This window comes from Lepidochelys olivacea (genome assembly GCF_965140295.1).
Source record: "Lepidochelys olivacea isolate rLepOli2 genome assembly, chromosome: 8".
Taxonomy (NCBI): Eukaryota; Metazoa; Chordata; order Testudines; family Cheloniidae; genus Lepidochelys; species Lepidochelys olivacea.
The window spans coordinates 18,128,911-18,155,090 of NC_140418.1; the positions used below are offsets into that span (position 1 = coordinate 18,128,911).

At 41.0% G+C, this 26,180-nt stretch overlaps 1 protein-coding gene across 4 annotated transcripts in view; it reads right to left on the minus strand.

Moving 5' to 3' along the window:
- Positions 1–25,811, minus strand: part of LARS1 (leucyl-tRNA synthetase 1) — a 56,120-nt gene extending 30,309 nt beyond the window's left edge. For 3 of the 4 annotated variants that reach the window (XR_014712761.1, XR_014712762.1, XR_014712763.1), the window contains exons 1-18: positions 25,686–25,788; positions 21,026–21,144; positions 16,054–16,141; positions 14,468–14,548; positions 12,868–13,008; positions 11,281–11,442; positions 9,761–9,873; positions 9,242–9,305; positions 8,757–8,824; positions 5,895–6,120; positions 4,515–4,602; positions 4,337–4,413; positions 3,450–3,503; positions 2,304–2,444; positions 1,496–1,573; positions 574–659; positions 422–487; positions 245–327 (exon numbers count right to left, since the gene is read on the minus strand). Coding sequence is in view for 1 of the 4 variants with exons in the window: in XM_084637421.1 (XP_084493547.1) it covers positions 245–327; positions 422–487; positions 574–659; positions 1,496–1,573; positions 2,304–2,444; positions 3,450–3,503; positions 4,337–4,413; positions 4,515–4,602; positions 5,895–6,120; positions 8,757–8,824; positions 9,242–9,305; positions 9,761–9,873; positions 11,281–11,442; positions 12,868–13,008; positions 14,468–14,548; positions 16,054–16,141; positions 21,026–21,144; positions 25,686–25,691 (1,741 nt within the window). In the remaining 3 variants the exon portion in view is untranslated. Of the gene's footprint in view, positions 1–244; positions 328–421; positions 488–573; positions 660–1,495; positions 1,574–2,303; positions 2,445–3,449; positions 3,504–4,336; positions 4,414–4,514; positions 4,603–5,894; positions 6,121–8,756; positions 8,825–9,241; positions 9,306–9,760; positions 9,874–11,280; positions 11,443–12,867; positions 13,009–14,467; positions 14,549–16,053; positions 16,142–21,025; positions 21,145–25,685 lie in introns of all 4 variants that reach the window. The other variant, XM_084637421.1, reaches the window with a different exon arrangement.
- Positions 25,812–26,180: the final 369 nt, after the last annotated feature.

Below are 26,180 nucleotides of genomic sequence, written 5' to 3' on the forward strand. Positions count from 1 at the left end.
TCTGGAAGGAGGCCCTGAGGCCAACCCAGGACACACTGGAGGGATTATATCTCCCAGCTGGCCTGGGAACATTGGAGAATCCCCCAGGAGGAGCTGGAACCTGTTGCGGAGGAAAGGGAGGTCTGGTCCTCCCTGTTCTCCATGCTGCTACTGCAACCCTCACCAGGAAAAGCATGAATGGATGAAAAAGTGAGAGTTACTCTCCTCAAGCAGCAAGTGAGGAAAAGCTGTGTGGTTTGCCTACCTAAGCCATACGTTCTTGAACAGGCATGCTCCTGCAGCCAGCCCAGTGTAGCTTCAAAATTCTTTCTGGTCTCTTCACAATACCTATGTGGAACAGACTGTTATTAATCCTTGGTCTCCCTCAGGGTTACACGCCACTTCCCGACCTACACTTTATCATCTCTTTCCCATAACTTACGTCTCTAGATCCTTCAAGCAGTCAGATGCCTGCTTCTTCCAGTTTACTTCGCCATAATCTAGGTACCTGAAGATCAAGCAAAATAATTAGAATAAAGAAGTTCACATAAGGATGCAACAGAGGGATGGGTTAAGTGATTTCACTTCACTCACCACTGGTCACAAAGAGCCACCACACACTCATCCATGGACCTTGATATAACTTGCTTCTCAGGTTCCATATAAATCATTGCTTCACCCTGAAATAAAAGGGAAGAGGTATATTTATACCTTTAAAGAAAATATAACATATAACACATAGGGCATTATATGAAAGGAGTTTACCAACAATAACCCCCCTATTATAATCCCAACTCAGCCAGCAATTTACCGTGATGCCTTGGACAAGCCTCAGCCTCTCTATGACTTGGTATTTGCAACTATAAAATAGAGAAAATACTATCAACTGTATCAGACGCTGAGGCTTATTTTATATAATCTTGTAAAGTATGTGGCGATTTTCAGTTAAAAGGTAGAAGCACAAAGTCTTTACTGTTTAAAGCTATGTACAGATGGTAAAAATGTGTATAACAAGGCTTTAAAATATGATGCACAAAATCCTCAAGAACTTGACAAAATGGGGAATGGGAGAGAAGTGAGTGATTAGCTTTAACTCCGCATCCATATTCTGTATCAGAGAAAAGAGATAGAGCACCACACTGCAGACTGCAAGGAACGATCCTGCACTGACAGAGATATAGACTAAATAACTGAAGCCTTTTCCATATTATCACCATGATTCTATGGGCTATGACTAGGCCATAAGGCATGCCTCTATATAAGGCAGTACGCACAAAACTAAAAAAACCAGACATCTCTTTCTACTTGATCCATCAGGTACAATACACTTCTCTTTATCTAAAAATACTGTACTTTGTTTTACCATCACTTTGTACTCTATTGCTACTGCTCTTTCCAGAGAACGTCTAAGGCAATGCTTCTGTGGAAACAAGCCAATATACTTTATTTAGTGACTATCCTGCTATGGGAAAGACAGACAATCATCTTGGAAAGCAGTATCCAAACTACCACATACATTGCCCACCATCTTCTTCTGTATAAGCTTCTTGACATCCTGGACTTTTTGCCCCTTGTACTCATCCACCAACATTATCTGTAAGGGAGAGACCATTGCAGAAGTTAGGTTTTTTAAAAAGATTAAAGTTTCAAGTAATATGTAAAAACAACCAGTTCTTTTGAGCTACAAGAAATACTGGTATTGTGACCTATGATGTACCTTAAAAATTAGATGTTGAAAATCTGCCTTAAAAAAAATCCCCCTTAACTCCCACATATATATTTATACATTATGTGTTTTACCTAAGAACATTCAAACCAGGAGGGCTAGCTGGACATGCACAACCCTGCCACACAGGAAATTGATCTTTGAATTCCAAATAGTTTAGATGGGCCAAGGCTTAGGGCATTGTGACAGAAGCCCACTGAATGAGCTGAAATGGGGAAGAACCACCCTTCTGTCATTTTCTACCAGCCTCCTCAAGTCAAGGTTTGGAATGATGTTGACCATTTCTTGAGAAAGGTGCATCCAGTGGCCATACAGTGGGCCTCATCTTGAGGCAGACACACCTCCAACCTCCCAACTGTGATTCTACACTATCCCCATACCACATTCAGAGGCTCACCTAAGGGGAAGTTCCTTAGAATGGGAGCCATGAAAAAATCCCAAAGGACCCAACCCCCATCCCCCATACACCTTCACCTTCCCGATTTATTAATCTGTTAATTCATCTGCCTCTTTTCAAATGTTTCTTATCAACTTCAATATAAAAAAAAAAAAAAAAAACCATCTTTCACAACACACCTAGGGAAGCCTAGTTACTTACTCCCTCATAAAATCCTTTCAGGTACACTCTCTCCTTAGCCTCTGTAAGTTTCTCTTTGTCATTCTGACTCTGGATTTTCAACTCGTCACAAACCAATGGAGCAGAAAGGCTGCCGTAGCCTGGGATTTCGATGATGGGCACCTGGGAATAGCATGGTATTGTCAGATTTTGTTTCAAATTGTGTGAACGCAACACAAGTTCCACAGGAAATTGACTCTTGAATTTCGCAGCCTTCAGTGGAAATTGTACACTGAAGAAAATGCAGAGCTAAGTGCATTTTTCTTCCATGTTCACAATCCACCAACCAACATGGGAATTGAAACCAGAGATTCGGAGGGGAGGAAGAAAGGCATATATCTCCCAACTGTGAAAATTCATAAGCGTTATACTTGTATGATTTGCACAGAGCAAGTGATATTATAGAGAAAACACCTATAAAAGCAGCTGTCAAAGTTACAGCAGTCTTTGAATTCCTGCTGTTCTATACATAATGTGCTACTTTCCAGAATTTACTGCTAATCAAATTTGGTGGAATTTTACAAAAATTCAACACAATGCCACTAAGCTCATCAGGAATTTCTGGCACTCCCCAGAGTGACTCACGATTACACGTCTGCGAGCAATAATCCAATTTTTTCCGCTGTGCATGAGACAGACAAGGAGTACTGAGCAGCTAACTGAGAGGAGAGCAGGAGCAATGCAGAAAATCTGAGATATATTTGGCTGTAACTTATACTCTCAAAATGACATACATGGCTGAATCCCCATAAATTCCATTAGCAGTAACAGAACTGGCATAGCTATAGCAGTTTACATGGAGCGGATAATATACTCTCCATTAAATCAAGATCATCACAGAAGGTTTTAACTCACAGAGACTCAAACTCTAAACTTCAGCCTCAAAGTAGCACTTGCTACAAAAACAGTATTTTGTGTAAAAAAAATTCGAAGTAATGGAGCTTTGCTCCTTCAAGGCCACAGTCTAACAACTGCAGTTTCACAACTGTGAGGGCAAGTTCTTCTGATGCCTCAAGCTCTTTTGGCTAATGAAGGATTTTAAAAACAAAATTTCTGAAAGGCATGTAAGCTCTTAATCCAAGTAAAAAAGGCCTTGTATATTTGAGACAGACACTTAGGTACACTCACCGGTTCAAAAGGCAGGACCATTTCATCTTTAATTCCATACTTCCCTCTTAGTGCCTACAGAAGATGTTTAAAAAAAAAAGCAGCACACCATAAAACAGAGGGGTTTTTTTTAACCTATTTTTTTCATTAATTCCATAAAAAAAGAACATCCTTCTGAATGATCATGCTCTCAGACATGCTGTCAACCCTATTTCCCCAGCACTCCTTGGGAATTAAGAAATTTGGGTTCAATCAGAGTTTTGCCATCGATTTTCCTGCCATCCCTATGTGGCTCAATTTTCCCAATTATAAAATGGGGAAAATACTACTTCTGTACTGCATAGGGTGTTGTGAGGATAAATACATTAGCAGTTGTTAGGTGCTCAGGTACCACACTACCTAGAAAATTCATATGTCTCGACTTTAAGCTCTTCAGGACCAGACTCACTTATTTCTGAAACACCTAGCACACTTTTGGTACTATATAATCAAATGGCTGCTATGTGGTTTATGTGAAATGAGTATAGTGGTCTCAACCTAGTAACCAATGGCCAAGTGACCACACCAGAGAAATCCCTCTTAACCCTGGTACTAATTTCCACCTTAACAGTCTTGTCAACCCCACCTATAGAATAATAAAAGTGATGAGGTTGTGGTACAAAATCATTTCCAAAGCCTGCATTAAAATGATACTGGAGAGCAGAGTTTTTTAAATATTATTTACAAGTGGATTCCAAACTACAGTCTGCAACACTGTACATTTAAGTTTGCACATAAGTTTAGAGGCCACTCATGGAAGTTTCATCAATTAAAAAAAAAAGCGGTCCCCATTTTATTTGTCAATGTTCTTGCCACTCAGAACACTCAAAATGAATTGTGAGCAATACAGATCTGAATGAGAGGCTGACCTGTTTTTTCTTCAAATCTCTCAGGGCTGCAATGTCATCAGGAGCATCAGATGGGACACTTGTGACCACTCCAGTGCCTTGCAAAAAATCAATCAGGTAACAAAAATCAATCAATATATATTATGAAACATGGAATTAACTAACAGGCTCATGGAAGAAAATGATGTTGTAATGTTACCTTTATCTTCCTTAATTGTGAGCATAGGAAGAGCATAGATTACTTTGTAGGAAGTTAAAGGGGCAGAGAGTGCAGCTCCAAGAATCTCCTGTGCAAGAGAGGAATATTAGAACAAGGAGCACTGTTTTGGCCTGGCTCAGCAAGAACCTGCTAAGCTGATGTTCCTTTAAACTCAGCTGGCCTTCCCCACACAATACAAATAGATAAATAAATTAAAAGGCCATGACACAATACAAACTGCAGAAGCCCTTCTTCTGCAAAGTAACTAGATACCAGTCATATCGCTCTGCGGGACAGTCTATGGACTGTTTTATTCATTACTAGGAAATGAAGTACCAAATTTTGGAAGGAATTCAGAGAAGAGCAACAAAAATCATTAGAACTGGAGAACAGTACAGAGGATTATACCATTTTCCAGACACAAAACAATTTTGATAAAGGGGTGGTTGAGTGGGGAGAGACTGTCTCCAAAGAACTGAAAAAGGTAAACAGCAAGGAGAGAATGGAATGGTTTAGTGTGACACATTTAGGTGAAAGAGGGTTAAATCCTGAACATCAGGAAAAAACTTCCGGAGGACTATTAGACTGAAAAATAGTCTCCCAAAGGAAATGGAGGAAGGAACTCAGAAATTTATAGCTAAATTGAATGAAGGACTGGAAAAGCACTCATACTGTCAGGGCCATTCATGCATTGACAACGGGATGGAATAGGTGTTCTAGCAGTCTTCCCCACCTCCAATTTATGTGGATTCTATATTCCACTTTCCGTCCTTCATGTGACTTAGTAACACAAAGGACATTGTCAGGAGATCCAGTGCATCAAGTTTTAGCAGGTAGCATTCTAGTTACACAGTGAGGTAGAACGGCACACCCCATATTGCATTGTTATGTTGAATAAATGCCATTGGTCAGCACTTTTAGTCAATGTTTGTGAAACTAAATATGCTGAACACCTGGCCCAAGCATTCTAAAGCATTAAAGATAGGGAGCAGTCAAAGGAAGCAGCTATTCTCACCCAGGGTGAACTGGGTATTTCAGTAGAGAATGGTCCTGGACTCATTTAACTCGTTCTAACTAACTATTATTTCCCTTCCATTCTTTGTAGTAAAAATAATGAGTCACTGCTTTACATACTGCAACACACATTACTTGTGTCATTAGTTCTCAAATACTATTGTGGCAGCACAAACACATTTGTCCATAGATTAAACAGCTGCAGTAGTCTGGTAATCTCCTCCCCATTCTTTATTTGGTCACTTAACACTCACCAAAAAGCTACCAATATAGATTAAAGTGTCATCAAGTTTGTATGCCATAAGTAGGCAAAGCACAACTGCTGAAGGAGTCCATAACTTGGCCTATAAGCTGCAAGATGCTCACCTCTCCCATCAGCTCCTTGACGACAGGTACCACTCCGTTATCTTTTGTAAAGCCTTGGTAGGACATGTTCCTGGCAGCTCTTTGGGTGCAGATAAAAATATCCCCATTCACAGTCTCAAAGCCAATGTACTTCATATCTGGGCGAACCCAACAGTTAGTCTGTCCAAACATGGTCTCTGGTCTGAGAGTAGCTGCCACCAAGAAGATATTTTTTCCTTTAAGGCCACTAAAATAAGATAAAGCACATTAAAATAAGAAAACTCGAGTTATTACAGAGTCTAATTACTCACAAGCTAGACCTAGCCCTAAGAAAAGTTCTGTAAGGGATGAATCTGGATGGTCTATTAGGCTTTTTCACTTAGTCTAATACGGTAGAATTTTGTGAGTCTTTATTCAGATTCATGAATACACTGACTCAAGACAAGAAACAAGACTTTCACAAGTTGGGTGCCCAACTTGAGACACTTTAAAGGAGCCCAATTTTCAAGTGATGGATGTGCAGCACTTTCTGAAAATCAGACCCCTTTAAGGAGTCTCCAGTCATCACTTTTGAAAAATCTTAGCCAAAGCACTTTTCTCTTCCCAGTAAAGGACACTATTGGCCAAGAGGAATAAAGAGCAGTAAACTGTCAATTAAGTCACTAGGTGTGAAATTGAGTGCACACAGGGAGACATTCTGTCACGTACGAAAACAAATTTTGAAAGTAGTTAAGGACAGGTTTCAGAGTAACAGCCATGTTAGTCTGTATTCGCAAAAAGAAAAGGAGTACTTGTGGCACCTTAGAGACTAACCAATTTATTTGAGCTGTAGCTCACAAAAGCTTATGCTCAAATAAATTGGTTAGTCTCTACGGTGCCACAAGTACTCCTTTTCTTTTTAGTTAAGGACAGAGGTAAATGGTAATTGGGATAAAATACAACATAGTTTTACAAAAAGTAGATCATGCCAGACCAACCTGATCTCTTTGAGAAAATAACTGATTTTTTAGACAAAGGAAATGCAGTAGATCTAATCTACCTGGATTTCAGTAAGACATCTGATACAGTTCTACCTGGGAAAATATTAAATTGGAGAAAATGGGGATTAATGTGAGAATTAAAAGGTGGATAAAGAACTGATTAAAGGGGAGACAACCACAAGTCATACTGAAAGGTGACCCATTAGGCAGGAGGGAAGTTATTAATGGAGTTTCTCAGGGATCGGTCTTGGGACCAATCTTATTTAACATTTTCATTTATGACCGCGGCACACGCAGTGGGAGTGTGCTAATGAAATTTCCAGATGATACAAAGTTGGGAGTAGAACTGGACTATCTCACAAGATCTGAAGGATCTTGAAAACTGAAGTCATAGAAATGGGATGAAATTTAATAGTGCAAAGTGCAACATCATGCACTTTGGGACTAACAACAAGAATTTTTTGCTATAAGCTGGGGACTTATCAGTTGGAAGTGACAGAGAAGGAGAAAGGTCTGGGTGTATCAGCTGATCACAGCATGAGCATGAGATGCCAATATGATGCAACCATGAAAAAGGCTAATGCTATCCTAGGATGCATCAGGCAAGATATTTCCTGTAGAGATAGGGAAGTATTATTGCCATTTTACAAGACATTGGTGAGACCTCATCCGGAATACTGTGTAAAGTTCTGGTCTCCTGTGTTTAAGATGAATTAAACTGGAAAAGGTGCAGAGAAGGGCTACCAGGATGATCAGAGGAATGGAAAACCTACCTTACAAGAGGAGACTCAAAGAACTTTGCTTGTTTAGCCTAACCAAATGAATATTGAGGGGAGATATGATTGCTCTCTATAAAATACATCAGAGGGATAAACACCAGAGATGGAGAGAAGTTATTTAACTCAAGTGTCAATGTTAACATAAGAACAAATGGAAAGATGAAGTGAAGTTCTGGAACAGACTTCCCAGGGTAGTAATGGGGGCAAAAAACCTAACTTGATTTAAGACTGAGCTTGATAGCTTTATTGAGGGAATAATACGATGATGCACATGCCATTGTAGGCAATCTGTGACTTACAGTAGCAAGTATACCCACCAGCCAGAGATGACATACTAGATGAGCAGGGCACTGAGTTAGAGAATTCTTTCCCAGGGGTCAAGTTGGTGGGTCTTGCCAACATGCTCAGGGTTTAACTGACTGCCATATTTGGGGTCAGGAAGGAATTTTCCCCCAGGTCAGATTGGCAGAAACGCTGGTGGGTTTTCACTTTCTCTGCAGCATGGGGCAAAGGTCACTTGCTCGTTTAAACTAGAGTAAATGGTGGATTCTCTGTAACTTGAATTCTTTAAATTATGATTTGATAACTCCAGTAAGTCAGCTAAAGGTTGTGGGGTCCATTATAGGAATGGGTGGGTGAGGTTCTGTGGCCTGTGATTTGCAGAAGTCGTACTAGATGATCACGATGGTCCCCAATAACCTTAAAATTTGAGTCTTTGGGAAGTGTATTTTAAATATTAATTACAGGAGAGAAAAAAAATCCAGGACTTGACAGGTGAATAAGAAGAAAAAAACAATATTGTACAATTATGTTTTACTGTAAGTTTCTGCACTTCACACTTTCTATTACCAATTTTAAATATTTATTAAAAACGGCTTTTGAGTTCAACTTAAAAGTTTTCCTGACCGACTTTTTTTTTTAAAGGAGACTGGATCCCTCCTGTAAATACATTTATAAAGGAGACTTGACGCCTTTCAGGAAAATACGTTTTAGTCATATACAAGGTATTAGGCTCAATGCAGAGGTAACGGTTGAAATTCTGTGGTTTGTGTTATACAGGAGGTAACACTAGATGACCTAATGCTTCCTTCTGGCCTGAAAATCCATGAATCTGAGAGACCTACCTTAGCTTTGCAGGGTAAGGCTCCACCACCTTCATTTTTATTAACGTATATTCTTGAGGTCCAACACCCTAAGAATCACACACACAGACCAGTAGTCAATATAAAAGTCTACTCACGCAGCAAAAGTACCATTTCCCAAAAATCAATTCTACATTTTGTAGTAGCACAATTCAAATGCTATTTCAGGATCTTATATTGGAGTCCTTAAATAAACTAGACTTTCACTGATGTCAATGGGAGTCAGGACATCAGCTGCCAAATTATCAGTCAGAGAAACCTGGCTAAAGTTAACACTATCTATTGCACGTGTCACAACAATTATATTTTCTAGAGACACCCAAGCTTGCCATGTATTAATAGCTTGAGATCAGATAAGTAAACATGAAAATATATTTAATAATCATTTTCAGCATAGAGCATACTTCTTCATTATTTAAAAGTTACATATAATATACAAAGAACCTGTGTCAAATAAAATACCTTACCTCCCCAGTTTGTCTGTCATGATCCATGCAAGGTTGTCCATCTTTTGGAGAATAAATTGTATACCTAGGAAACACAGTAAATTATTATTTAGGGGTATGCATGGCAATCTACAGACAAGGAGGAGGACAAGGTCCCTGGCACAAAGAACTTTGGGTGGGATTTTCAATAGCACTCAACTTGCCTAACTCTGCTATCATTAATGTCAGTGAGAGTCCTACCACTGATATAAATGGAAGCAAAGTTCGATAAATATTGAAAGCTTTTAAAAACCTCACCCACGAAGCCTAAGGACCCAACTGGACAGCTGGCCGAGCATAGTAGCCCCACTAACTTCAGTGGGACATGTGCATTCAGAGGACTTGCTTGGGTGAGTCTGTATAAATTACAAAATGATTATAACTAAGTCACAGAGACACATATTATACCCAACTTTTTAAAGCAGTTCATGGGGGAAAATTTACATTTTTTGCTAAGTTTGTAATAGTACAGACTTAGTAAATTAAAGAGAGCATGTTTACCGTTTCCCAAATTTAATTTTATTTCTTTCCTTCAGTGTTAAAAATTGCCACCGTACAAATGAGTCGTAATAAGGGTTAACATCAGTGGTAATGAAAGAACGTCTCCAATCCACCTGAAAAGATATGCAAGTAACAGGTAAGCAAATCCAGCCAAAGATTTCTGTGAACACTCACACACAGAACACTTGTTTCATCTCACTCATTTGCTATACTTATTCAACCCTACAAGGTACTACCCGCTCCATGAAATTAAAAAAAAAAAAAAAAAAACAACCCTTGATTGTTTGACACTTGTATGCATATACAAAGCCTATGCAGTTGATTGCATGTGGGTCTTTCAGAAAAGACCTTCAAAAGCCTGGGTTCTGTCTTCTGTGTGCTCTATGGCACTTTTTGGTAAGACCAGGGGGGTGGGGACATATTTCTCTGACGTCCTTTATGGATTCCCTTTCTCCTCTACATGTGTTTTGCACATGTTACCTACCTGGGGGCTATGCTACACCTAGAGGGCACTGCCTGTATATGGCATCGCATGTAAAGGATCTGTAGCACCTTTCACCCCCAAATCTTCAAAGAAAAATAAGGTATGGTTATATAAAAGTCACATCGTACACACACACAGTCCTTTATGGACAAGCAAACTTCCATCACTGAAGCTCAGGGAGATGGCATTTTTAAAAATAAATACAGAGAAATAACTGAGGGGGGTCTGTTCATTTATTCAAATAAGTTTTCTGATGGTGAAAAGGGCTAGATTAAAAAAATTAAAAATCTGACATCCTCTCTATCCACAGAACAGGTGCAGCCATGAGAAACAAAGTGGAATTTTCCCAACCAGTTAGTTAATTCGCTGTTTTTCTGTGACATGGAAGAGACTCCCTCGAGGGTTGTTGAGGCAGCTCTGTCTTCAATATACATTCTGTCCTTGGATTTTCTACAGAGACTTCCCAAAGGAGCCACATTAGTACTAACAACAATTCAATGCACAGACATGAGACAGCAAGAACTTTTGGCTATCAACCACCAGGGCAGGATCTGACCTAGCAGGAAGTCATGGATAGCAGAACAAAACCTATCAATTACTTGTACCACTATTGAGTCACTAGTAAGCCAGGGTCCTAAACATGAAGGAATTCCATCACTAGAGAGCAATTTGGCATTGAGAGTTTCCTGTGTGATGTGGAAGTAACTGCAGGGATAATTTAGTATTTGACATATCCTCTGGGGCAATACACGGTGGGTTCTATTCCTGGGTTCTATTCCTGTCTTGCTATGTGACCTTCGGTGTATCAGATAATCTTTGTGCATTAGCTGTAAAATTGAGATAATACTTACTGATCATACAAGAATATTGTGAAGCTTAATTAATGCTTTATAGCACTTTGGATGTTCCAATACTTACTGCACTGCCACTAATGTTAGGCAAACACATCAAGGGGAGAAGAGATCTCAACATTAATTTAGTAAAATCAGTAAGAGAATTCATGTTTGTAACTGCATTTTAGATTTTAAACATGTACCTTCAACCCCATGCTCTTCAGGTCCTGGAGAGCAAGGGGTGGGAAGTAATCAAGCCAATGCTCAGCCTCTGAAAACTTCACTATTTCTTCATCAGAGAGACCCAAAGACTTCATGATCCCCCACTGGTACTTGGAAGAGCCAGTCTTTGCAGCAGCTTTACTCTAAAAAGAGAAGTAGAACGAACAAAAGAACATCAAAGCATGTCTCACTGTTTCTTCTCCTGCAGGGAATCATTCAATCCTAACATAACATCTTCCAATCACTGAGATGCATACTAGTACTGCTATTTTGGCTGCCTCTCTCTGATTTAATAAGGATACACTGTGATGGGTGCTGGTATATACTCAAGGTCTGCCTCACATTCACATGTCTACTCTAGCATGCTGCAGCCAAGAGAATGAAGTTCAGATCAGTCCAAATACTTTCAGAGACCAGGGCATGCCGTGGGGCAGTTAGCAAGCACTGACTGGTACAGGCGAGGTCTTGGTCTAGTAAAGATACATTTGCAGGAAAAGGTTAAGTAGCTCTGCTTTAGATCCTTCTGATTGATTGATAATCTCTTCTGCTCCTATTTTGCTCTCATATGCTAGGGACAAATAGCTGGAAATTAAGATTGAAGATTGTGAAGAAACAAAACAAAATATTCGCTTGCCACCAGGGCAAATTAGGCTTTGTCTACACGACGCACCTTTTAGCGAGACGGTTGTGCCAGTTCTCCCGCCGACAAAAAATTTCCGCCCCCAGCAAGCGGCAGCACCTTTGTTGGCAGGAGAGCACTCCTGCAACAAAGCGTTGTTCACACCGGCGCTTTTTGTAGAGAAAACTTGTCTTTTTTTTTTTTTTTTGGGAGGGGGGGGGATGTTAACACCTCTGAACAACACAAATTGCCAGTGTAGACAAAGCCTTACGGAAGAGCTGTTTTACACATACACACACACACACACGGAGAAAACAGACTGTGTCCCAAATCCTTTGCTCACAAATTATCTAACAATTATCTAATGATTAATTATCATAAATTAATCTGTGTGGAACAAAATTTAACCCCCCCAAAATTTTAGTTTTCCCAGGCCCTAATATTTATTGTATCTTTCCAAATTCATAAATCTCTGTAACAGTTTGATAAACCACTTGTTTGAGTATGGTTGTACTTGATACATCTAGCCAGGGTTTGACTCTCAATTTAGCCCAGAGAGTCATCAGATAGCTAGAACGATTAGGCCGTCTAATCCATCACACTGACAGAGCAGGATTGTATCCTACAGCGTGTTTTCAAGTGCTTTGTCCAGTGTCCTTTTCAACATCCCAAGCGAGGGGGCAGACTCCATTTCCCTCAGACTATTGAAGAGTCTAAGTAAGCTCATCATTAGAAAGCTTGTATGCGTTAAAATAAGATTCTGAAGACCACATAATTAAAGCATCTTTTTAAAGCCAACATTAAAGCACCGTGTTAAAGCGAAAAAATAGCTTTAACAAATGTACACTAAAAAGCTGCATGTTTACATTTCACGTGCATTGGTATGTATGTTATGTACCTATATGTATCTATACAAATACTTTCAGAAAGATTTGATACAAAACTTTACCTTTTTGCCTTTTGACTTGTCTCTGATTACCACTTCCTCCTCTCTTCTAGCAGCCATTTCCTCCTCTTCCTCCTCCTCATCAGGGAACTCAGGTGGGCAGCCATATAATTCCATTTCTCTTTTCAGCTTATCTGCACATGCCTAAATAAAAAGACATTTGTAACCTATCAGAACTGCTCAGCGGCTAAGGCTGGAACAATGATCAGTGACTGATTTTTATATCAATTATTTATGTACTTGAAAGACTATTTGATAATATTTCTATCTCCCTTTCCACAGGAGCAATTTAAACCACTTCTGGAGACTCATGACAATTTGCAAGTGTCCTAGCTTGTAGTTCATTAATTCCCCCTAATTCACCACTAACCTGTCCATCTTTGACTACTGGCTAGGAATTGAAAAAATTCTCCTCCACTTCATATTTTAATTAGTGATGGAGATAGGAAAACAATTATCAGACCTCAGTCATAATCAGGATAGCTTATTAGCCATTAATCAATAAAAAAAATATTAGTCACTGCTCATTTTTATCATAGTCCTAGATGCATAAGCAATGTTGGCTATGCAGGTACAAAGACATAATTTTCTTTTAAGTTTTGCAGCTATGAAATAATTTTAGAACAGGGGTAGGCAACCTATGGCACGCATGCCAAAGGCGGCACGCGAGCTGATTTTCAGTGGCACTCACACTGCCCGGGTCCTGGCTACCGGTCTGGGTGGCTCTGCATTTTAATTTAACTTTAAATGAAGCTTCTTAAACTTTTTTAAAACCTTATTTACTTTACATACAACAATAGTTTAGTTATATATTATAGACTTATAGAAAGAGACCTTCTCAAAACGTTTAAATATATTACTGGCAGGCAAAACCTTAAATTAGAGTGAATAAATGAAGACTCGGCACACCACTTCTGAAAGGTTGCTGACCCCTGCTTTAGAACATAAAAATAGATTATTAAAGGTCCAAGGTTTCCCAATTTGAGGCCCTCGTGCACTGGTAACATTGGATACACACAAATGACTCAGACTGTAAGATCTTTGAGGCAGTCATTCATTAGGTGTTTGTACATAATACACCTGGTTGTGGCCTTTAGGTGCTATTGAAATGTATATATATATAAGGCATCAGAGCAGAGATGTACCTCTCCAGCTCCCTGTCTTCATACACTGGAGAATAACATAGCAATCAATTCCATCTTATTCATGTCAGCTAGAATTATCCACTATAATCTAAAATATCATTCTCATCCTAGGAATTGTCCAAATCCAAGTACTGTGGATTGTCTGTACCTATTATGACAGGGGATGCCATACATCAGTGTGAGTGTGGAAAGGATGTAAATATGATCTGAACACTTTGGTTTGAGACAAGGGTGTTCATTTCCAGAAATGCCCACAAGAGATGCTTTTCCATTCAAATAGAGCCATGCTTTCATACCGTACAAATCCTAAAAATTGACGGGTTTCATATCAAACTGCACCTATGCATTCTTCAAACAGTTCAATCAATACTTTGAATATGCAATGTAGGGCTAACTGAAAACTTCACTTAAATACAGAACTATGCTGAAGAGACCTTAGTAACTCAGAGCAGTCTTACCTTAATAGGCATGCCAGTACAATGCAGGCCAAATGGGAACAGGCAATTCTTTCCTTTTAGCCTTTGATACCCAACTGCAAACTACAGAAAGTTTAAAAAAAAGGCATCCATCAAAAATATGAAGCAATAACTGCAAAAAGCTATAGCAGGTGACTTGACACACTAAGTCCTTAACCTCTGACTCAGATTCATTTTGCAGTCAAAATTACTAAATATACACAAAGCAATGAATATTGTCTAATGATCTGAGTAAAAGAATAGAAGTTAGGAGTATATTCCCAGTTCTGCCACTGACTTGTTGTGCAATTCAATTTAGCAATTAATTCAGTCTCTATCTCAGGTTCCCCACCTGAAAAGTTAAATCAACACTTACCTATATGACAGGTCCCACAAGACTGGACTGACTGATGTTTGTAAAGCACTGAGTTTCCATGGATAAAAAGAATGCACAGCAGTATCATAAAAACTTTATATAAACTGTTGACTCCAAGACACGGTGCATTAGGAAGGTGAGCATGAACTTGAGTATAACACACATAGTACTTTCACAAAATAAGCTGTGAAATTCTATAAAATTATTCTAATGATATAAACTAATACTCTTCTTCACAAATATTTATATTAAGAAAGGAAAGGGAATAGCAGTTAGCCTTATAATGTTCCTTACAATTGGCACAGATCAACAAGAGGAAAAAACATAGTGTCAAGTAGATAACAATGAATATTACATTCATGAAAGACATGGTCTGTTCAGCCTGTATGAGTGCCAAAAAGACACTGCTAAACTGAAGGATCAAATGGTAGTTAAGATGTGATCTCAGAACTTCAGGGATAGAATTCATGTTGTGCACTATTATGAGAATTCCAGCTTTCCTCTTTCCCCTATTATGTATCATTCTTCTCTAGCCCAGGAAGTCACAAACATCGTACTTTGAAAAAATATTTCAGTTGTGATTATGGCGACTCTTATGCCATCCACGCTTCAAATCCAGTAGGATTTCAGCAGACACTACTATGAAAACCAGTATAACTAGAAATCATTGTTTTATACCATCTCTCTAGTTTTCGAATTTCAGAAAATAGCCTACTTTTGGATATGAACAGGTCTGTGCACAAACACATATGCACACAGATGGCAGATTTTGTGCATGCACAGCTGTTAGGATTTAAAAACACTTGGACGTGGGTGTTAGAGCTTGCATGAAAGAAAGATGCGTTGAGGTTTCTTTGGAAATCTCAGACCTTAATCTTCTAATTCCTTCAAGAAAGCAGCTGTTAAAAATCATGACGAATTTGAAATAGGAGTACAAAGAATACAAGACAGGATAATCAGAATGATCTGGCTTTAAGGTCCAACATCTCACAATCTGCTGGGATTATAAACATTTTACTTTTGCTGGTTACTCTGGTGTCACCTTGTGTAAGGACCGAGACATTAAAATGCAGAGAAAACAGAAAACGTGGCATTTTAAGACTTTGTTATTACTAAGACAAGAGAATAATAAGTGAGGCACTCTGGTGGCTCAATAACATTTGCTCTGAAGAGGCATTAAAATAAAAAGCTATTAGGAAAGAGAAATTCTTACCTCACATTTAGATAAAGAAAACGTGTGTCCAAGGTGAAGGCGACCATTCATATATGGGTATGGAAAGGTGACAAAGTACTTCCCTTTACTGAGGAAGGATTAAAAAGATGTTTAAAACACCACCACAACTAACTTTTAAAAGTGAATTTCAGAATAAGAGACTAGCACCACTTATTTTAAATGAATGAATCTATTAAACAACTACGATAATGTAAGTGTCCCCAGTAACAACCTCTATTTGGTTATAAGCAAAATTTCTTCATAAATAAACTGAATACTGTTCTAACAAAATAGCTGGTAACTAGACGCAGCATCTTCCAGTGGACAAAGAACCAAGAAACACTTGAGTTCTAACCCTGGTTATGCCAGTGACTTGATGTGTAGCCTTGGATAAGTCATTTACTTAACCTATCTATGCCTCAGTTTCCCCACCTGCAACAATGGCACTGACGCTCTTTACAGAGCATAGTGTACGAGCCGATGAGTTCTTTGATGGCTGCTAAGTCCGAACCGCAAGTGACAGTCCGGTCATACCCACGCGCTAGCAATGCTCTGAATCCGAGCAGCAGATCCTTTCCTTCTCTGAAGCCAGTCATCACAAAGTTTGATCCAGTCCACCTCGCTCTATCTACAAGCTGACTCCACCAACCAGCATCCTGCACTCCTTTCCCCAATCATTCACAGAGATTCCAAAGGATACTAAATCATCTTTGCAAGCATTCCGAAATCTGTGCAGCAGTCTGCCTCTCTTTCTAGACCCTTCACAAGTTTCAGAGTACAACGTGCTCTTTAGGATCATGTAATCCAGCATTCGCTTGACATGTCCAAGCCACCTGAGTCTTTTCTTACTAATCAACAATCTCTAAGGTGCCACAAGTACTCCTTTTCTTTTATTGCAGGAAATGACATACCAGCACAATTTGACACTTCCACATTTGTCACCCCATCTTGCCATCTTATTTGAAGAATTTTACGCAAGTATCGGATATGAAAACTATTTAGTCTTTTGGTAAGTTTAGCATAAGTTGTCCATGTTTCTGAGCCATATAGAAGAGTGGATAAAACATATGTCTCATAAATACAGATTTTCACTTTAGTTGACAATTTATTTTTGTTCCAGGCTCTGTTTCGCAAAAGACCAAAGTCATGTTCTGCTGACATGTCTCCAGAGCTTACAGGTACAATTCAAATGGTTGGTTATAGTTAGAGCCCTACAAAATTCACGGCCATGAAAAATGCATCATGGACCGTGAAATCTGATCTCCCCCTATAAAATCTGGTCTTTTGTGTCCTTTTACCCTATACTAAACAGATGTCATGGGGGAGACCAGTGTTTCTCAAATTGGGGGTCCTGACCCAAAAGGCAGTTTGGGGGGGGGGGTTGCAGTATTGCCACCCATACTTCTGTACTGCCTTCAGAGCTGGATGGCCAGAGAGTGGCAGCTGTTAGCCAGGCACCCAGCTCTCAAGGCAGCACCCCACCAGCAGCAGCACAGAAGTAAGGATGGCAAAACCATACCACATGACCCTCACTTCTGCAAAGCTGCCTTCAGAGATGAGCGGCCGGAGAGTGGTGGCTGCTGACTGAGGCCCCAGCTCTGCAGGCAGCAGCTCAGAAGGGTGCCAATACCATACCATGACATCTTTACTTCTGCTCTGCTGCTGGCAGTGGCTTCTGCCTTCAGAGCTGGGCTCTTGGCCAGCAGCCGCCACTCTCCAGCTCTAAAGGCAGCATCGCCAACAGTAGCAGTGCAGAAGTAAGGGTAGCAGTACCCCCTCTCCCCCACAAAAAAAAAAAAACCACAATACCCTTGTGCCCCCCCCCCACACACACACCCACCCACCCACCCACCTCCTTTTTGGGTCAGGACCTCTACATTTACAACACCATGAAATATCAGATTTAAATAGCTGAAATCATGAAATTTACAATTTTTAAAAATCCTCTGACTGTGAAATTGACCAAAATGGACCATGAATTTGGTAGGACCCTAGTTATAGTCTTTAGAGTTCTGACTATTCTGGGACTAAAGTAACAGGGAGGTGGTCTCTCACCTAACTCAGAAAGTATTGCATTCAGCAGGGGGAATTCTATAATTAGACCTCATCCTGGCAGATAAAGCAGAATTGATCACAGAAGTAAAAATTAGTGGTTGCGTAGGTACAAGCAATCAATACTTGATTTTTTCTGTGCAAACAGAATAAAAGGCCAAACTAGTATTTTATATACTGGGTGCTTAAAAAAAGTCAGTTTCACAAAGCTGAAAACAATTACGAGCCAAACTGGCTGTGGGAAAGAATTTAAACACAAAAATATCAATGATAATTGGGAACTGTTTAAGAACATTTTACTGAATGCCCATGAAGCCACAGTCAAGACATAAGGCTACACAGGTTAAAAAACCAGGCTTAGAGGGGAAGTGAAAACAACTATACAAAAATAAAAAATACAACATATACCAAGTGGAAGAAATGGAGCACTGATAGCAACTAAAATAGATTAGAAACTAGGCATCGTAAAAATTTAATAAGGGAACCAAAAGGGCACAATGAAAAATGTATAGACAGCAGAATTAAGGACAAAAAGAAGTTTTTCTAATTATATTAAGAACAATGGTATTGGTCCATTACCATATGGAAATGACAATTGTCAACAATAAAAAAGAAAAAGCAGATGTAGTCAATAAATATTTCTGATCTGTATTTGGAAAAAAGCCTGATGATGTAGTCATATCACTTTCCATTCCAACAATAACTCAGGAGCATGTTAAACAGCAGCTGTTAAAGTTAGAGATTTTTAAATCAGCATGTGCAGATAACTTGCATTCAAGTTTTAAGAGAGCTGGCTGAGGGGCTCTCTGGACTGTTAAATGTTCATTTTCAATAATTTTCAAATCGAGACTGGAATTTTTTAAACAGAAATTAATTCAGGGAAGTCCTATGGCCTGTGTTATGCAGCAAGTCAGATTGTATGATCACAATGGTCCATTCTGGCCTTACAATCTATTAATGTGAATCTATGAAACCTTATATCTCATTGTAGCATTTAAGACTGATAGGGATGTTCCTGCTGTCAGTTTCTAGGACTGAATCCAGGAATGGCAGCAGAAGGCCCTCACTTTCATAACTCGCTCCCCCTGCTGATCTATCAGAGCTCAAGCTCAGTACAATGTAAGGCAGGGGCAGGCAAACTTTTTGGCCTCAGGGCCACATCGGGTTTCCAAAATTGTATGGAGGGCCAGTTAGGGGAGGCTGTGTCTCCCCGAACAGCCAGGCGTGGCCGCCGTCTCCTATCCAACCCCCACTTCTTGCCCCCTGACGGCTCCCCCGGGACTCCAGTCCCACCCAACCCCCCTGTTGGCCCGCTCAGGACTCCTACCCCACCCACCCCCACCTGCCCCCCCCGACCCCTCCCACCCCAACTGCCCCCTGCCTCCCCATCCAAACCCCCCTCTCATTCCTGACTTGCCCCCCAGGACCCCTGGCCCATCCAACCACCCCTTCTCCCTGTCCCCTAGCCACCCCTGGAACTCCTGCCCCGACTGCCCCCCGCCAACCCATCTAACTCCCCCTCTCCTTCCTGACTGCCCGCCCCCCCGGGACCCCTGCCCCATCCAATCCCCCTGTTCCCCGCTCTCTGACCGCCCCAATCACTCTCCACATCCCCTCCCCCCGACCACCACTCCCAACTCCCCTGCCCTCTATCCAACACCCCCGCTCCCTGCCCCCTTACCGCGCTGCCTGGAGCGCCAGTGGCACTACAGTCGCGCCGCCCAGAGCACCGGGTCAGGCCGCGGCTCTGCAACTGCGCTGCCCAGCTGCCCAGAGCGTTGCATCGGCGGCGCAGTGCACTGAGGCTGCAGGGGAGGGGGGACAGCAGGGGTGGGGCTGGGGGCTAGCCTCCCAAGCCAGGAGCTCAGGGGCCAGGCAGGAGGGTCCCACGGGCCAGAGGTGGCCCGCGGGCCGTAGTTTGCCCACCTCTGATGTAAGGCATACTCTATTTGGTGACTTGGTTGACTCCTAATTAGGCATTCAAGGACAAGCTGTTTGCAGAGACCTTCCCAGCTGCACCAGTGACATGGAAACTCTGTTTTGGGGTAGTTCTAGATCGTTTCACCTACTTTAACTTTTACAAATAGTGCCAAGAGTTTAAAGCCATAGGACCTTAAACCCCAAAATAAACAGAACTGTATGCTAATTAGAAGTATAAACAGCTTTAATTTAGCAAGCAGATTTTACTCCATTTACGAATAGAATGATTGTATGTTACCATCGTGTCCCATGGAATTCCAGATCAAAGGATTTATTACTGTAAAATTGTCTATGGAGTGCTGACCTGTACCTTTCCTTTGCAGTCTGAAACTTTAAAACATTAGTAGTTCTGGGGATTTAAATCCATGACCTTTTGGGAAGATAACATCATGAATATTAAAGATAGTGGACTGCAGCTGCCCCATATATCCTCCTGAAATCTGAACAAGGAAAATAACCACACATGGTTTGTTGCACTAGTTCTCTTAGCATTCAGAGATTGTTTGCCCCTTTTGGGTCGCCAATTATCTGATTCAGGGAGTAGTTTTGCAGGAACTGCAGACTGCCCCATATTGAAATATGAAGACAAACAAATCTTTACCAGGACAACAAAGTATGGGAAGTTATCTGGTCACAGAGGGGATCTCAGAAACACCCTCACTCACTGATCTCAGCAGCATCTGCTGCTACAAAGGAAATGGAAGAAATTTCTTTCAGCTCATTGGTATTTCAGCCAACATACATGCACCACTGCTTTACAAACTGTCAGCAACAGGGATTCCCACATAATGTAGAAACAGAAAAATATTTTGGATTATGTAAGAACAAAGTGGTTGGAAAATAGAAAAAAAACCGAAGCGTTCGACCAAAAAAAATTTCCATCAAAGAAATTCCAACCAGCTCTATTTAGAAGCTTTCCCTCCCCACACAAAAATGTTACCTTGTCCGGCTCCCAATATCAGATGCGTTAACCTCAAACACTCGTGCATCATCCCACTTCCGCTGGATTTCTTTTTCAATTTTCTTCAGGAAGTCCACTTTTGCGGTCCCTTTCCGTTCCTATTCAAATGCAAGAGAAAAAAAATCTAGCCAGTTGGCCAACCATTTATCATATTTCTGCACTCATTATACCACAGAACAGTTCTGCATTCATTCTGTAACTGGACATTGGAACTGTATCTCAGATTTCCAATCATCATTCTGGAGTACACAAAACTATAGCACTCTGCCATCTATCAAAAAGTTTATATGTCTCTTATTCTCCTAAGATTTTTTTTAAAAGGTTAAAACTCATGTCACCTGGTTAAAATTCAGTGAATACTGTAAAATGTTTAGGACTCAGATAATTCTATACATCAGCAAAGCACAACTATAAATATTAACGAATCCTCAAACTCGCTACCTAAATGAAGTACCATTAACTTTTCTACCTCAGTTTCCATGATAGCAAATAAAGAGGAGTGATTTGCATTAGGTTAGAACTCCTAAATTCCTAATGCACTGCCTTGTGCTCCGATAACTAAACCATGCTGCCCCCATATTGGCTCCAAGTAAGTTTTAGGAAGCCACTTGCAATTAAGCCTCCTGTCCTGGAGCCCTATTGCTAAATGATCTGTCTTTACTTCACAACTAAATTACCATGGACTTGTGCATTACAGAGTTCCCACCCCCAACATTAGGAAAAAAAACAAAGCAAACCATAAGTGGTTTGGTTCAATTTGTGCCCCTAAAGACCAAGGAGTTAGGAAGTTTAAAAATAAAAATACAGGTTGGTTTATTTTGCATAGGTTTAAAAGGATGGAGAGGCTCTCAGTACATAGTTTTTGGCAGAGTGTGTTGCTGCAGGAGTGATAAAGTACCAAGAGGCTACACTGCATGTTTTGCTATCACCAGCATGAATTCTAAAACATGAAAGCACCGGCACAAAGGGACCATTTGGACAATAAATTGTAACAGCTAATCCAAAACCACTTATGTTCTTTCCAAACTGATTCAAGTTGATCTCTACTTTATGCCACAAACAGGCATTAGCCCTTGCTGATTGATCTCACCAGCCTTGTACACCATAATTCTAACGTAATTTTGGTTTTCTATTGAATTTAAAATATTACTGCTCTTCACTGTTGCTCTGACCTCATGTTAATGAGTGACAATTCTTGAACACACTGTTCCCTGCCACCATAGTGCCTGAACAAGCTTCAGCATGTGGATATTGTGAGGAGTGATTGATCCACGTATGGCTGTACCCCTAAGATTTAATCATGTGATAAAACCAAAAATCTCAAAGGAAGTAATTAATACTCTTCTTCCAAGACAGAAGGCTTGATGTAGTCATCAGTAGCATACAAAGGGCCTTGCAAATGTGCCTCAAAGAAAGCCTGTTATAAGCACACCATGGCTGCAGTCAAGTAATGAGTTAGATATTGGCAAACAGCTTGGATCTAGTGGGAAGTAGCACGAGTAGCGATTAGAAAAAGGGACGACAAGTCACGCCTCTCTATTCCTATTTCTCTCAGTAACTCACTGTGTAACGCTGGAAAAATCTCTAGACTTCACTGTGCTTCAATTTTCCCATACAGGAAATGGAAATAATACTTCCTAAAAGTGCAAGAGAGCAGAATCTGCTTGCATTATTGTATGTAAAGTATAAGATCTTTGGCTAAAAGGTTTTAATAAACTAAGCTGCATTATTTTATAAACAACGAACATGGATACATTTTAAAAATATATGCATATACTTCCCCTCATGGGGGCTGACCCATGCCCTGCCCTCCCCCCAGAACATTCCTCTGCACCCCCTCTAGCGGGTGCACTCCACAGTTTGGGGACCTCTGAAATAAAAGGGTGCCTTCGAAAGGCACAGAATGACTATAAACCATACAAAAGGGATTACATAACCTGATGAAATGTTTCAAATCTACCCTATCTACTGACATCTTCTTGTTCTCCTATGCTTGATACAGAACTATCCCTATATTTGAGAATAAATGGATACTCATAATCTCTTAACAATATTTTTCCACTATCCATGCAACGGACAGTGATATCCCAAATATCGTATTAGTGTATGGACCTTACACCAGTGGTTCTTAACCAGAGGTCCAGGGCCAAGAGCAGGTTTCAGGGGGTCCACTGAGCAGGGCCAGTGTTCTACTCACTGGGCTCCAGGGCAGAAAGCTGAAGTCCCACTGCATAGGGCTGAAGCCCAGGGCCCTGAGTCCCTCCACCCGGGGTGAAGCCGAAGCCTGAGCAATGTAGCTTCGCAGGGGCCCCTGTGGCATGAGGCCCCAGGCGATTTGCCCTGGTTGCTACCCCTTCATGCCAGCATTGGCTTTTATACACAGAAAACCAGTTACTGTAGCACAGGTGGGCCATGGAGTTTTTACAGCATGTTGGGGGGCTGAGAATACTTGCCTTACACAATGAGAAAAGATAAACCAAGTTCTTATTTTTAAATTTTGTTATAAACATTTTTATAACTGCCAAAATTTAAGTCTAAGTAAACTTGCCTGCTCTTTCAAGGGAAAGTGCCAATTTTTACTGAAGCTGTCCTGCATTTTACAAGACATTGACTATAGTACTATACCAATCCTAGATAGCTTTGGGTACTGTTTCCAGCACCATGGCATAATTGTCACTACAATGTAAAACAAAAATCCTCTGGCAGGACAGCCTAAAAGGAAGAACCCCTTAAATGCATGTGCCATATTGACAGGCCAAAGTCGAGCAACAGCATACATGCCATATGCTAGTTAAAGCACAGCACTAGGCGTCAACATAGCTTCTTTCCCAAGCTCTGCTACCATCCCACTCTGTAACCTTGGGCAATTCACTTAACCTTTCAGTGCCCCAGCTTCCCCTTTCCTAAAAGAGAGAGAACAACAGCTTCACAAGGCCTTGTAAAGTTCAGTGAATCAATGGTAGAAAATTGTTTTGAGATCCTTTGACAGAAGGCATGACAAGAAATGGAGCATGCCACAGGCCCCTGATGGATAAAGAGATTGTATGGACCTCTATGGCTATCCCCATACAGAACGCAGTCTGCTGTCTTAAAGAAAAGGAGTACTTGTGGCAATTTAGAGACTAACAAATTTATTTGAGCATAAGCTTTCGTGAGCTACAGCTCACTTCTTCGGATGCATGTAGTGGAAAATACAGTGGGGAGATTTTATATACACAGAGACAATGAAACAATGGGTGTTACCATACCCACTGTAACGAGAGTGATCAGGTAAGGTGAGCTATTACCAGCAGGAGAGCAGCGGGGGTGGAACCTTTTGTAGCACTAATCAAGGTGAGCCATTTCCAGCAGTTGACAAGAACATGTGAGGAACAGTGTGGGGGGGAATAAACATGGGAAATAGTTTTACTTTGTGTAATGACACATCCACTCCCAGTCTTTATTCATGCCTAAGTTAAATGTATCCAGTTTGCAAATTAATTCCAATTCAGCAGTCTCTCATTGGAGTCTGTTTTTGAAGTTTTTTTGTTGAAGAACTGCCACTTTTAGGTTTGTAATCAAGTGACCAAAGAGATTGAAGTGTTCTCCGACTGGTTTTTGAATGTCATAATTCTTGACATCTGATTTGTGTACAGACAGCCCCCCAACCTGAAGCAAATACTCACCAGCAACCACACACCACACAACAGAACCACTAACCCAGGAACCTATCCTTGCAACAAAGCCCATTGCCAACTGTGTCCACATATCTATTCAGGGGACACCATCATAGGGCCTAATCACATCAGCCACATTTTCAGAGGCTCGTTCACCTGCACATATACCAATGTGATATATGCCATCATGTGCCAGCAATGCCCCTCTGCCATGTACATTGGCCAAACTGGACACTCTCTACATAAAAGAATAAATGGACACAAATCAGATGTCAAGAATTATAACATTCAAAAACCAGTCGGAGAACACTTCAATCTCTTTGGTCACTCGATTACAGACCTAAAAGTGGCAGGTTCTTCAACAAAAAAACTTCAAAAACAGACTCCAATGAGAGACTGCTGAATTAGAATTAATTTGCAAACTGGATACAATTAACTTAGCCTTGAATAAAGACTAGGAGTAGATGTGTCATTACACAAAGTAAAACTATTTCCCACTTTTATTTCCCCCCCCCGGCCCAGCCCAGTTCCTCACAAATTCTTGTCAACTGCTGGAAATTCTTGTCAACTGCTCTCCTGCTGGTAATAGCTCACCTTACCTGATCACTCTCGTTACAGTCTGTATGGTAACACTCATTGTTTCATGTTCTCTGTGTATATAAATCTCCCCACTGCATTTTCCACTGAATGCCTCCGATGAAGTGAGCTGTAGCTCACGAAAGCTTGTGCTCAAATAAATTTGTTCGTCTCTAAGGTGCCACAAGTCCTCCTTTTCTTTTTGCGGATACAAATTAACAAGACTGCTACTCTGAAACCTGCTGTCAGAGTTACCCGCTATGGGGAGTCCACAGCCCCAGCCCTTCTCCCTGTGAGACAATGCACATCCCCAGCCTCTCGCCCTGTGGACAATGCACATACACCCCCAACCTTTCGCTCTCTCACCAGTTGCCCGTGGTGCCCCCGGGACACAGCCCCATACTCACCATCATCCTATCCTTTGCGACTCCCCAGCTGGCCTCCGCAGCCTTCTCCACGCTGTACCAGCTGCCAGCCGCACTCCGCCAAGCACAAGGCCAGAGCGCTACCGCAAGGTCTCCCGGGAAATGTAGTTCTCCACGCTGCCAATCTAATGCTGAAGGAGCTGCTGGAAGACTACAGGTCCCAGATATCCTCGCGCCGACGGAAGCACGGCTGGCCGACGTGTAGCTCCCAGAGGCCTCGCAGTGGTACTACAAGTCCCATCATGCCCATCATTGGGCTATACCAACCCGCAAAGATAGGGGAGTATCAAGTTGCCCCTCCTTAGTGCTTGGGCCTAGGGGAAAGGGTACAACTGGGGTTCCTGTTGCCCCTTGCCTTTATTTTGGCCATTTTTAGTGATTGCCTGAGCCTGGACTCTCGCTTAGTGAATTTAGTGTCCAGCCCAGCAGAGGGGTCAGTGTCTGCACCAAGGGCCCCTTGCTCTTGGGCACTGAGCA